Source organism: Lontra canadensis, unplaced genomic scaffold (genome assembly GCF_010015895.1).
Source record: "Lontra canadensis isolate GAN:19392208 unplaced genomic scaffold, GSC_riverotter_1.0 scaffold4, whole genome shotgun sequence".
NCBI lineage: Eukaryota > Metazoa > Chordata > Mammalia > Carnivora > Mustelidae > Lontra > Lontra canadensis.
The window spans coordinates 46,421,201-46,433,620 of record NW_022630998.1 but is presented as its reverse complement, the minus strand read 5'-3'; the positions used below and the strand labels follow the sequence as shown (position 1 = coordinate 46,433,620).

The window sequence follows — 12,420 nt, the reverse complement described above, 5'->3', positions numbered from 1 at the left end:
TACCTTGATGATTAAGATCTTGTTGCATGTTTAGCTTGCATAGTCATTTTTATGCTTTCCCAGCCCTCCGCACAAACAAGGACTGCCTGTATTTGGGTTAATGTTCTGCTGTCAAACTTATTTGTAAGCATAATTGATAAGGAGGACACTTTGAAATAGTTCATTTCATAGCCTGTGCTAAGAACCCAGGGACTTTGATTCCTTAGAATCTTTGAATATATGCTCTGATGGGTATATATTTTTTTTAATTGAAAACATGTTTATTTCAGTGTTTTATATTTGTGTAGGTTGTGATACATGATTAGGTTTGTTTCTGAGTTTAATTTTTTAAAAAATGTTTTAATTTTTTAATAAACATATAATGTATTATTAGCCCCAGGGGTACAGGTCTGTGAATCACCAGGTTTACACACTTCACAGCTCTGAGTTTAATTTTTTATTCAAAATATTTTCAAACATACCTAATGGTAGCCTAGTTTAATGAGTCCCAAATATTTATTACTCACCTTAAAAAATTAACATACTTCTAGGTGTGCTTTCTTATGAACTGTAGAGCTATAAATACTTAGAATATATGATCGCTCTAGTGATAAAATTTAAGTGAAACATTTAAGTATTATCCATACTTCATTATGTGTATAGAATTTAATTTACGGCATGTTTATTTTAATATTATGCTTTTTATTTACAGAATATTTTCACAAACCACACTCTGGATATCAATGTAAGGTGGCTTGCTGTGCTGTATTTTAAGAATGGAATTGATCGTTACTGGAGACGGGTAGCGCCTCAGTAAGTTCCCTCACCCTTCCTTTTCCAGTGTAATCCTTTCCAGATTCAGGGAGGTATAAGAATGTTCCTGTTAATCTTTATTCTTTATGTGGCAGAATGCATTTGTGCTTATTTCAGCACACATACTAAAATTGGAACAGTGCAGGGAAGGTTAGCATGGTCCCCGTGTAGGATGACATTCCTGTTCGTGAAGTGTGTGGTATTTTAAAGAAAAATGTGTTAACTACTGAAGAAATAAATTGTTCTGCATAAGTCAGTGTTCTTATTAATGCTTTTCTCCATGAGCTTTTTAAAAAATTTTTTTTAAATTTATTATTATTATTATTTTAAAGCTTTTATTTATTCACTTGACAGAGATCACAAGTAGGCAGAGAGCCAGGCAGAGAGGGCGGGCGGGGGGGAAGCAGGCTCCCTCCTGAGCAGAGAGCCTGATGCAGGGCTCGACCTCAGAACCCTGGGACCAGGACCTGAGCCAAAGGCAGAGGCTTAACCCACTGAGCCACCCAGGCGCCCCTCCATGAGTTTTTTTATTTGGGAAGGGATGTTATGGATTTCTTGTCCTCTGCTTTTGAGGATATCTAATATTATGGGCAAAGAACAAATGCTGAGTTGAATGAGTCATGTTGAAAAAGTCTTTTTTTTTTTTTTTAATAAGAGAAGTATGAACTTATGATTTAAAAAAAAAAAGTCATTGAGAAGTAAATCCCAGGTCATTTCTGAGCCAACTAGATGTTAATTTCCAAGTCTTCTGCATAATTTTCTTTGTGGTAGAAATGGGGTAGTAGACATTTGTAATCTCATCAGATTCAGTTGCAGTTGTTCCATAGATGGTTAAGCGAACAGATTTCTCTTAATAGCTAATTACATGTTATATAGTTGTTGGAAATACAATGTAGACATGGCTCTGAAATTTGTTTTTGATGGTGAACTTTGCCAAAGAGGTAACATTGTCTCTGTTTTCCAGTAGATGGCACTGTAGCTCTTTATGTTCTACATTTGTTAAGTCCTTTAAAAAACCATAAACCTTTCAAAGGACTTCAAGGTGCATATAAAATATGCCCTTGAATAATATCAGAAGGACCTAGAATGTTTTATGGCTGCACTTAGGATACTGTAATGTAATGCAAACCCTTTGTCTTATTTTAGAATTCATAATTTTGAGAGAAAGAAATGAAGTATTTAGTGATGAGATTGTGTGTGACATAGTTCACTACTGGAACCATCCTGTGCTGCATACTACTTTCCTGCTGTGTCTAGTTACATTTTAGGTGGCTCCCAAAGTTCATTTCGTTCTTGCAGTTTTATGGAGAATATGGTTATAAATGACAGTTTTGGAAGGGAGCGTAAATTATGATTAAATATTTCAGATTGTACTTTCACGTAAGGAATTAGAAACTGGAATTTAGTTTATATTTTGAGATAGAGGCCAGAAAGGAGATGAATGCACCAACGGAGCAGGTAGGAATGTGCTTAGAAAGAGAACAAGGGAGCAAAAATTAGTTAAAGAACTCATTTAAATATAGCACACTTAAAGCATCTGCTTATTTGTGTTCTTGTCGAAGTTTTATCTTATGTTGTTCATGCCTCTACCACTATTTTCACGGAATGTGGATTAATTTAAGCTTATATATTATTACTATAAATAGTGCAATTTTAACTGGATCCTAATTAATTAGATATTCTACAGTTTCTGCTTGGAGGATAATCTGAATTCATCTGATGATAGTAAGTGTATGAAATTAATGGTGCATTATTAACTGTTTTCTCTAGATTAATGGCTTGCTTCTTTATCATGTATGTATGTTTTGCATATTCACTTTCTATTTTGGTAGCTAATCATTATATTCTCTTCGTTAAAATTTTGAAAACTCTTGAACCTGGCTTCCTGACCTAGAAGAAAACTTGAATTTCAAGACTGAAGCCAAAGATTTTAGTAGAAAACATGACTCCGTGGGTTTGATGATAGATGGGAGCTCTCAAAGTTGGAAAGTACTGCACAGTTCTTCTTAAAGAGATTTTCTCTCGTGGGGAAGCACAGACTTCCTTAGGCATTCATTCTATTCACTTGAATGTTTATCTTAATCTTGTTTGCTCATTTGTTTACTCACCTTAAATAAATCCCTGTCAAGGTTTAAAAAAACTTTTATGAAGTGTAATACATAACATAACTAAAAAAGTGCGCAAATGGTGGTACAGTTAGAATGTTGGTAATGTGGCCACATCCATGTAACTGTCCCTTGGAACCAGGTGAAACAGGACTGCTGCCCGAGCAGTCTCCCGCCTGCCCCTCGCTGTCACCTTTGCGCCCACTCTCCAGCAGCATTTGACATCTCTCACCACAGATTGGCTTTACCTGTTTCTGAACTTCATACAAATGGAAATCTTACCTTATATGTTGTTTTTGTGTCTTTTATTCAGTATTACATGTGTGAGATTTATCCGTGGAGTTGCACGGAAATCTCACTCTTAGGTACGAGTAAAACATTCCATATTAAGACCATCACATATCTGTTTGTTCTCCTGTTGATGGGCATTAAGGTTGTTCTTAGTTTTTGGCTATTAAAAATAGTGCTTCCTTGAAAACTTGTGCATTTCATATTGCACGTAAGAGTGCATTTTATTGTCCTGTATGGTCAGATGTCTATTCAGCTTCAGTAGATGCCGTCACTTGGTTTTCAAAGTGTTAGTATTGATCTCCACTCGCACCAGCAGTCATATCAGTGTCGGCCTTTGCTCCACATTGTCCTAGCATGCTTGGTCTTACCTGTCATTTAGGTAGCCTTTCCATTTTTCTGATGAACAGCGAGTACCCTTTTCATATACTTATTATTCATTTGGATATCCTCTTTTATGAAGGGCCTGCCATTTGTACATAAAAAAATGGGGTTTCTTACTGATTTGTGAGACTTTGTCTATGTTTTAGACTTAGGTCCTTTGTTGGAACTACGTATTGAAAATATTTCCTCTTGCTTTGTCATGTGCCTTTCAGTTTCTTCTGTTTTTGGATGAAGAGAAATTTTTAATTTTAATGAGCTTCAAATTAGCTAGTTTTATATTCTTTTGGGGCCCATTTAGAAATATTTTGTTCATTCCAAGATTATGAAAATAATCTGTGTTTTCTGCTAGAAGCTTGCTTTATGTTTCCCATCTCTATGTATATTATCTCTCTGGAAGTGATTTCCTCGCCAGGTGTGTATGCGAAGGAGGGGCAGCAGCAGTCACTCTTGCCCTGTCCAGTTTCATTGGTTCCCTTGTTAGAAATCAGGCATCATACCTGTAATGATCGGTTTTGGGATTCTCTGGTTTGTCCTCTGGTGTTTCTGTCTTTGCTTTAGTTGTTATACTTCATAAGCCTTGATTACTTCCTATTACTTTTTTGGATTTTATTTGCAGTTTTCTAGTTTTTTTTAAATGGAAGCATCAGTCACTGATTTTTACTTCTTATGTATGCATTTGAAAGATGAGGGCTTTTCTTGTAATCTTAGGTTTAACTCAGTTTTGTTACAATTCAGTTAAAAGATACTTTAAAATTCCTCCTGTGATTTCTTTTTAGACCCAGGGGTTAATTAGAAATATATTGCTTAATTTCTGGCATGTGGGGCTTTTTTGTGTGTGTGTGTGTGTTTGTTTGTTACTGATTTCATTCTTTGAAATTTGCGGTCTTGTTTAGTAATCTCAGCATATGGTATTCTGGTAAATGTTTTATGTGCCTCTGAGAGCAATGTGTGTTTTGCCATCGTGGATTGTAATGTTTGATATATGTCAGTTAGGTCACATTTATCACTTTCACTTCTTCTGTATCCTTATTGTTTTTGTTGCTACTTTTCCAACATTTTCTGAGGGAGGTAGGTTAATCTCCAGGTATGATTATGGACTTGGCTATTTTGTTCTTTACATTGTGTTTTTGCTCTCTGTATGTTGAGGCTCTTCTATTCAAGTCATATAAGTTAAGGGTCATTATGTTTTTGTGGAATTGACCTTGTCCTCAGGAGATGTTCCTCTTTATATCCAAATAATAATCCAAAGATTATTCACAAAATTTTTTGTTACTAAATTTTTCCCCCAAGGACACTTTTATTACCCAACTGATTTTTTTAGAGCTTTTGATAAGTATCCTTGACTTATTAGAGCCTATCCTTATATTAGTAGTTTACTTTTTCTAGGTAATATAAGAACCTCATAATACTTTGACTCCATTTATGCCTTCCTATCTTTTACTTTTGTTATGGTGGAATACTTTAATTCTACATATATTTTAAACTCCACAACGTACTGTTTTTGTTTTTGTTTTTTAAAGATTTTATGTATTTGACAGAGAGATCACAAGTAGGCAGAGAGGCAGGCAGAGAGAGGGGGGAAACAGGTTCCTTCCTGAGCAGAGAGCCTGATGCGGGGCTCAATCCCAGGACCCTGGGATCATGACCTGAGCCGAAGGCAGAGGCTTAACCCACGGAGCCACCCAGGCGCCCCTCCTGATTCAGTTTTGAGACATTACATATTTCTAGGAATTTATCCATTTTCTTCTAAGTTGTCCATTTTGTTGGCAGTTAATTTTTCATAATGTTCTCTTTTAATATTTTGTATTTCTGTGGTGCTGGTTATTCTCATTCATTTCTTTCTTTTTTTTTTTTAAGATTTTATTTATTTATTTGACAGAGATCACAAGTAGGCAGAGAGGCAGGCAGAGAGAGAGGAGGAAGCAGGCTCCCTGCTGAGCAGAGAGCCCTATGTGGGGACTCAGTCCCAGGACCCCTGGGATCATGACCTGACCCAAGGCAGTGGCTTTAACCAACTGAGCCACCCAGGCACCCCTTCTCATTCATTTCTGATTTTGAGTCCTCTCTCTCTCTTCTTTTTCTAGTCTGGCTAGAGGTTTATCAGTTTTGTTGATCTTTTCAAAGAATGCCCTGTGGCTTCATTGATGTGTTCAATTTTTTTTTAGTTTCTATTTCATTTATTTCTGCTCCAGTCTTTACTATTTCCTTCCTTCTGCTGGTTGGGGTTTTTGTTTGTTTGTTTTCTAGCTCTTTTAGATGTAAGGTTAGGTTACTTATTTGAGACTTTTCTGGCTTCTTGAAGTAGGCCTGTGTGACTATAAACTTCCCTCCTAGAACAGCTTTTGCTGCATCCCAAAGATTTTGGACCATTGTGTTTTCATTTTCATGTTTATGCATTTTTTTTATTTCCCCTTTGATTTCTTAGTTGACCCATTAATTGTTTAGTAGTATGTTATTTAACTTCTCTGTATTTGTGTTCTTTCTAGATTTCTTCTTGAGATTGATTTCTAGTTTCATAGCGTTGTGCTCAGAAAGGATGCCTGGTATGACTTCTGTCTTTTTGAATTTGTTGAGGCCTGGTTTGTGGCCTAGTATGTGATCTGTTCTGAAGATCAGGTTCCAGGTGCACTTGAAAAAGAATGTGTATTCTGCTGCTTTAGGATGGAATGTTCTGAATATATGTCTTAGGTCTTTTTGGTCCAGTGTTTCATATAGAATCACTGTGTCCTTGTTGATTTTCTGTTTTGATTGCTGGGTTGTAGGGGAGCTCTATTTTCAATTTTTTGAGGAACCTCCATACTGTTTTCCAGAGTGGCTGCACCAGCCTGCATTCTCACCAACAGTGTAGGAGGATTCCCCTTTCTCTGCATCCTCGGCAACATCTGTTGTTTCCTGACGTACTAATTTTAGCCATTCTGACTGGTGTGAGGTGGCATCTCAGTGTGGTTTTGATTTGTATGTCCCTGATGCCAAGTGATGTGGAGCACTTTTTCATGTGTCTGTTGGCCATCTGGATGTCTTTGCAGAAATGTCTGTTCATGTCCTCTGCCCATTTCTTGATTGGATTATTTGTTCTTTGAGTGTCAAGTTTGAAAAGTTCTTTATAGATTTTGGATACTAGCTCTTTGATACATCATTTGCAATTATCTTCTCCCATTCTTTCGGTTGTTTTTTGGTTTTGTTGACTTTTTCCTTTGCTGTGCAAAAGCTTTTGATCTTGATGAAGTCCAGTAGTTCATTATTGCCTTTGCTTTCCTTGACTTTGGTGATGTTTCTAGGAAGAAGATGGGGCGGCTGAGGTCGAAGAAGTTGCTGCCTGTGTTCTCCTCAAGGATTTTGATAGATTCTTATCTCACATTGAGGTCTTTCATCTATTTTGAGTCTATTTTTGTGTGTGGTGTAAGGAAGTAGTCCAGTTCCATTCTTCTGCATGGGACTGTCCAATTTTCCCAACACCATTTGTTGAAGAGACTGTCTTTTTTCCGTTGGACATTCTTCCCTACTTTGTCAAAGATGAGTTGACCATAGAGTTGAGGGTCCATTTCTGGGCTCTCTATTTGGTTCCATTGATCTATGTGTCTGTTTTTGTGCAAGTACCATACTGTCTTGATGATGACAGCTTTGTAATAGAGCTTGAAGTCTGGAATTGTGATGCTGCCAGCTTTGGTTTTCTTTTTCAACATTCCTATTCAGGGTCTTTTCTGGTTCAATAGAGATTTTAGGATTATTTGTTCTATTTCTTTGAAATAAGTTGATGGTGTTTTGATAGGGATTGCATTAAATGTGTAGATTGCTCTAGGTAGCATAGACATTTTCACAGTATTTGTTCTTCCAGTCCATGAGCATGAAACATTTTTCCATTTCTTTGTGTCTTCCTCAATTTCTTTCATGAGTATTCTATAGCTTTCTGAGTACAGATTCTTTGCCTCTTTGGTTGGATTTATTCCCAGACATCTTATGGTTTTGGGTGCAATTTTAAATGGGATTGACTCCTTAATTTCTTTCTTCTGTCTTGTTGGTGTATAGAAATGCAACTGATTTCTATACATTGATTTAATATCCTGATACTTTACTGAATTCCTGTATGAGTTCTAGCAGTTTTGGGGTGGACTCTTTTGGGTATTCCGTATGAAGTATCATATCTGCAAAGAGTGAGAGTTTGACTTCTTTGCTGATTTGGATGCCTTTATTTCTTTTTGTTGTCTGCTAAGACTATTTGATTTCTAGTAAGTCCCTCATCTCAGATATCCTCTGATTCTTGATCCTCCATAGAATAACCTCACTCAAATTTTATAAAAGAAGTCAATGGAAGACACATTTCATTTAGCAACGACTAAGTTTTCTTTAGGTAACTATTTATATACCCATTAAGGAAATGTCAAAATACCACATTTCTTACTCTGGATTTGTCTTATTTTCTACTCTTTACTGTTTTGTGCTTCATATTTTTTCTCCTTGTGAAGGAGTTTTGTGCTTATGAGTTATTTGATGTGCCAGTATTATAAGTAATGGAAATAATTCTGTTTGTTTAGCAGAACTAATCAGAAGCACTTGTTCCAAGGCTTTTTATTGTTAAAATTCAAAATAGTGTTTACCATTGTTTATTTTTAGGTAGCATTCTTTTGCATAATAAATAAATCTTTTTACAGTGCTCTGTCGGAGGAGGAGAAATCTACTTTGCGTGCAGGGTTAATCACCAACTTCAATGAACCAGTAAACCAGGTTAGTGAGAAAACAAAAGCTAAGTATTCTTTCTTTTGCCTTACTTTTTACTTCTTTCCCAAATTAATTTTGTTTTTGGCATTAAAAATGAAATTTTGTAATGTCCATTTGTGATGTTTATGGGTTTTAAATTCTGAGATTCGGTTCCAGCTATTAAGAATTTTGGTTATATTCAGCTCTTGTTTTAAAATTCAGAAGTAATTTTAAGATACACACTATTGGAAGCAAGTCTCTCTATATTTATTGTCTTAGAAATTAATTTTAATGATTTGTTATTCTCCTCCCTCCTTTCTTTACACTACCGGATGTCTTCTCTGTTCCTTCATCCATCACATTTTTGATTCTCACTGTGTACACTGAGGGGGTTAGATAATAGATTACACAGTTAATTTTTTTTTCCTACAAAGTGAGATTTTTCTTAACAGAGTAAGTTTTGCTTATAGTTACAAAAATCCTTAGATTTTTACAAGTTCCTATTTATTACACTTAATTAATTTGAATGTTTAAAAAGCGTTGCATCTTTGATACTTACTGTGTTAGCAATGAAAACAAATTGAAAAATATTAATTGAAAATAATAAAACCATCAGTTGTTAGCATAATAGAACTTTAAGGGATGAACCATAGCTCTTTCCCCAAATATTTAGTGAGATGAGTAGCATTGTTGTGCTTTTTTGCATATCGCCATAGTGTCTGGTATTTAAAAGAAGACATCTAAATTTTCATATCTACTTCTTCCTTTAGTCTGTTGGAATGTATTATTTTGGGAGAAGTTACATGAAGAAAATCTAGCCTTGATTCATAGACCATACTTTGTGAATAACTATGTTCAGTAAGCAGTTTTCAGGGAAATTTTATTTACTTTTGTCCAGTGTCTAACTAATTATCAACTAACTAACTGAATGCATTCCTTATCTGCTGATTTGATTACATATGTTTATTTTTGACGATTAATTTTTTCCCTTTAGATTGCAACTCAGATTGCAGTGCTAATTGCGAAAGTTGCTCGATTGGACTGTCCTAGACAGTGGCCTGAACTGATTCCCACTCTTATAGAATCTGTGAAAGTCCAAGATGATCTTCGACAGCACAGAGCATTACTTACCTTCTATCATGTTACCAAGACTCTGGCTTCCAAACGACTGGCTGCTGATAGGAAATTGTTTTATGATGTAAGTGATTTAACATAGTTAAATTTGATTATGAAAACTGCTGCTGATAAGAAGATGCCTGTAGTTTTACCCCTCTAAATATTTTAATCAAAGACTATGAATTCTTTCCAGTGGCCCTAAAAGCTTTAGTATAATAGGTAACATTTGAAAGATTTTAAACTGGATAGTGATGAATAAGATTGCTTAGTTGCAAGTAAGCAGGGATTGGTTGGTAGTGAAATGGTCTGAAGGCAGAGACCATTTTGAGGCTTTTGAGGTTCAGATGGAAACAAGAAGCTGTGATAAAGAGAACATTTATGAAGGATAGAGTTGGAATATAGAAAGTTAAAATTGACATTCCTGGGCAATTGATGCCTTTAGGGCAGATGTAGGCAAGGAGTCTGACAGAAGTGGTGGGTGAGAGCCCTTTATTGGGTGTTTTAGCACCATTTTTTGAAGAGACTGCATTTTTTCATTCACTTTGACATTTTTGTATTTGATTATTTTCACCTTATTAAAGTAGTGATTTTCATATTATTCAACCTAATATTTTGTACTGTACCATGTAACACTACTGAGTCTCATAGTATTTTTTTTTTTTTTTAATTTATTTGACAGAGAGAGAGAGAGAGATCACAAGTAAGCAGAGAGGCAGGCAGAGGGAGGGGGGGAAACAGGCTCCCTGCTGAGTAGAGAGCCTGATGCGGGGCTCAATCCAAGGACCCTGAGATCATGACCTGAGCCGAAGGCAGAGGCTTAACCCACTGAGCCATCCAGGTGCCCTCATAGTATTTTTAACAGTGTTCATGTTTGCCTTTGTAATCTTTACTTTGAGGATATAATTTGGGATTCTGCATTTGTAACAGGCTTCCCAGATAGTTCTTACATATATCAGAGTCTAAGCCAGAATCACATTAAGTTCTCTACTTTGAACCCAGTTGGTTTAAATAGCCAATATTAGGTTTATCCAAGGATGTTGAGTGTAAGAGAGATTCTTTTTGTTGAAGGTTGTTTTCTAAATCATTGCTTTTGCTTGCTATCCAACTAGGATTTAAGAAATGGACTGTTTATTCTCTCAGACCTTTCTGTGAATTTCTTGCTGATTTTGCTCGACTTTATCTCCGTCTTACACTCTTCCACTTACTTTTATATTGGCTCTTTTCCCAAGTCAAATGTCTAGAAGGTTGAGGGTTGCGATTATTTTATGAAAGAGTACCCTTCCTCAGAAGTCTGAATTCGTAGTTCAGCTTTCTCAAGTTGTATTCTTCTAACTTGTTGCTTTAGTTTTCAGGTATAATTTATATTTAGCCTAAGCAGTTTCTAGGAATCGTATCTAATCAGAGACTGTATTCTGGATAGCTTGTTTGAATTAGCTTTCTGAACCCTTCAACTTTCTTGGTCAGTTTTCTTGTAGTATGAGGAGGCTGTTTTTCTCTGTATGTTGTAAAATACAGGTCTTCCCACCATCCTGTATGTACTTCAGGCATTGTATTTATTCCATGGTGCTGAACTTAGAATTGTTGACTTATCTTTCTGAGATCCACTTCACTGTGAGTTCCATGGGAGAGAAAATTGTAGTCTTAATTGTTACAGTCTTACTGTCAAGCCCAGAAGGATGCAGAAAAGTGGGTGCTGTTCAGTAACTGTTAAATGAATAAGTAGAAGAGGAGACTTGTTCTTAGGTACCTTCCAGATTTCAAAGTGGCATAGTATAAAAGAGCAGGAATTTTGGGAGGATATGTAAAACCTAAGATACCTGGAAAAAAATTCAGCTTAGCACCTTTCAGTATGGATTGGAGTGGCTGAACCTGGAAACACAGAGCATAGTATAGAGGGAAATACAATCATGTCTGATGGGTTTGATGGGGTATAAGATGTGTAATTGAATTGAAGGTAGTATATGTAGGAAGACATTATTATAAAAAACAGTTTTGCTAGTTAAAAAAGTAGCCCCTATTATTTTGGTAATCTGAAGTATAGGAAAGTTCTTTTAAAAATGCTTTTACTGTGATGCTAAGTGGTCTTCATGTACTGAATTAATTTCCCACATAAAAAATGAGAGGTCATAGTTGAGCTAGTTCTTCTAGCAAAGGAGTGCAGCATACACTTAAAAGTAGAACCTGCTGCTCAGTGCAACCCATGTCTAAGAGGATATTTCTATTTTTTTTTTTAAAGATTTTATTATTTGAGAGAGAGAGATCACAAGTAGAGAGGCAGGCAGAGAGAGAGAGAGAGAGAGAGAGAGGGAGGGAAGCAGGCTCCCCGCTGAGCAGAGAGCCCGATGCGGGACTCGATCCCGGGACCCTGAGATCATGACCTGAGCTGAAGGCAGCGGCTTAACCCACTGAGCCACCCAGGCGCCCTAAGAGGATATTTCTGTAGCCTCTTTTTCTTTCACATTAAAATAAATTATGTTCTTTTTGAGGGGTGCCGTATTATAGAATCAGCAGTTGAGAGAAAATTGTTGGCAGTCACAAAATTGAGCTTGATTTGATAGAAGAATGGATTTTTTATAAAACTATGCTTTTCATGGAAACCTGAATGTAAAAATATTGATGTTAACTCTCAAGGCTAAAACTTAGAAATTTTAAGAACTGAAGGATTGATGATGAATAAATTCCCACTGAACAGATGTGTATTGTTTGCATGATAGGGATAAAAGGAAACGGAAGCAAGATGAAACCACATTACAATATAGTTGACCCTCGAACAGCGCAGGTTTGAACTGCGCAGATCCACTTACATATGGAATCTTTTTACAGTATGGTTCTGTAAATGTTCTTAATATTTTTGTAGTACCTTCTCTTTCTCTAACTTTATTGTAAGAATACAGTATATAATACATACGACATACAAAATACATGTGTTAATCAACTGTTTATGTTACCAAGAAGGTTTCCGGTCAACAGTAGACTATTCATAGTTAGGTTTTGGGGGAGTCAAAAGTTATTCACAAATTTTCGACTGTATGTGGAGGCG

General features: G+C 36.1%; 1 protein-coding gene and 1 non-coding gene across 5 annotated transcripts in view; both read left to right on the top strand.

Moving 5' to 3' along the window:
* The window catches only part of IPO11 (importin 11), a 210,335-nt gene that overhangs the window by 30,827 nt on the left and 167,088 nt on the right, over window positions 1–12,420 (top strand). For all 4 annotated transcript variants that reach the window (XM_032849849.1, XM_032849832.1, XM_032849839.1 and 1 more), the window contains exons 3-5: window positions 692–792; window positions 8,219–8,291; window positions 9,259–9,462. In XM_032849849.1, coding sequence (XP_032705740.1) covers window positions 692–792; window positions 8,219–8,291; window positions 9,259–9,462 — 378 coding nt within the window. The remainder of the gene's footprint in view (window positions 1–691; window positions 793–8,218; window positions 8,292–9,258; window positions 9,463–12,420) is intronic.
* On the top strand, window positions 897–999 carry LOC116863977. Its single transcript, XR_004381881.1, has one exon. It is a non-coding gene; the product is annotated as a U6 spliceosomal RNA (small nuclear RNA).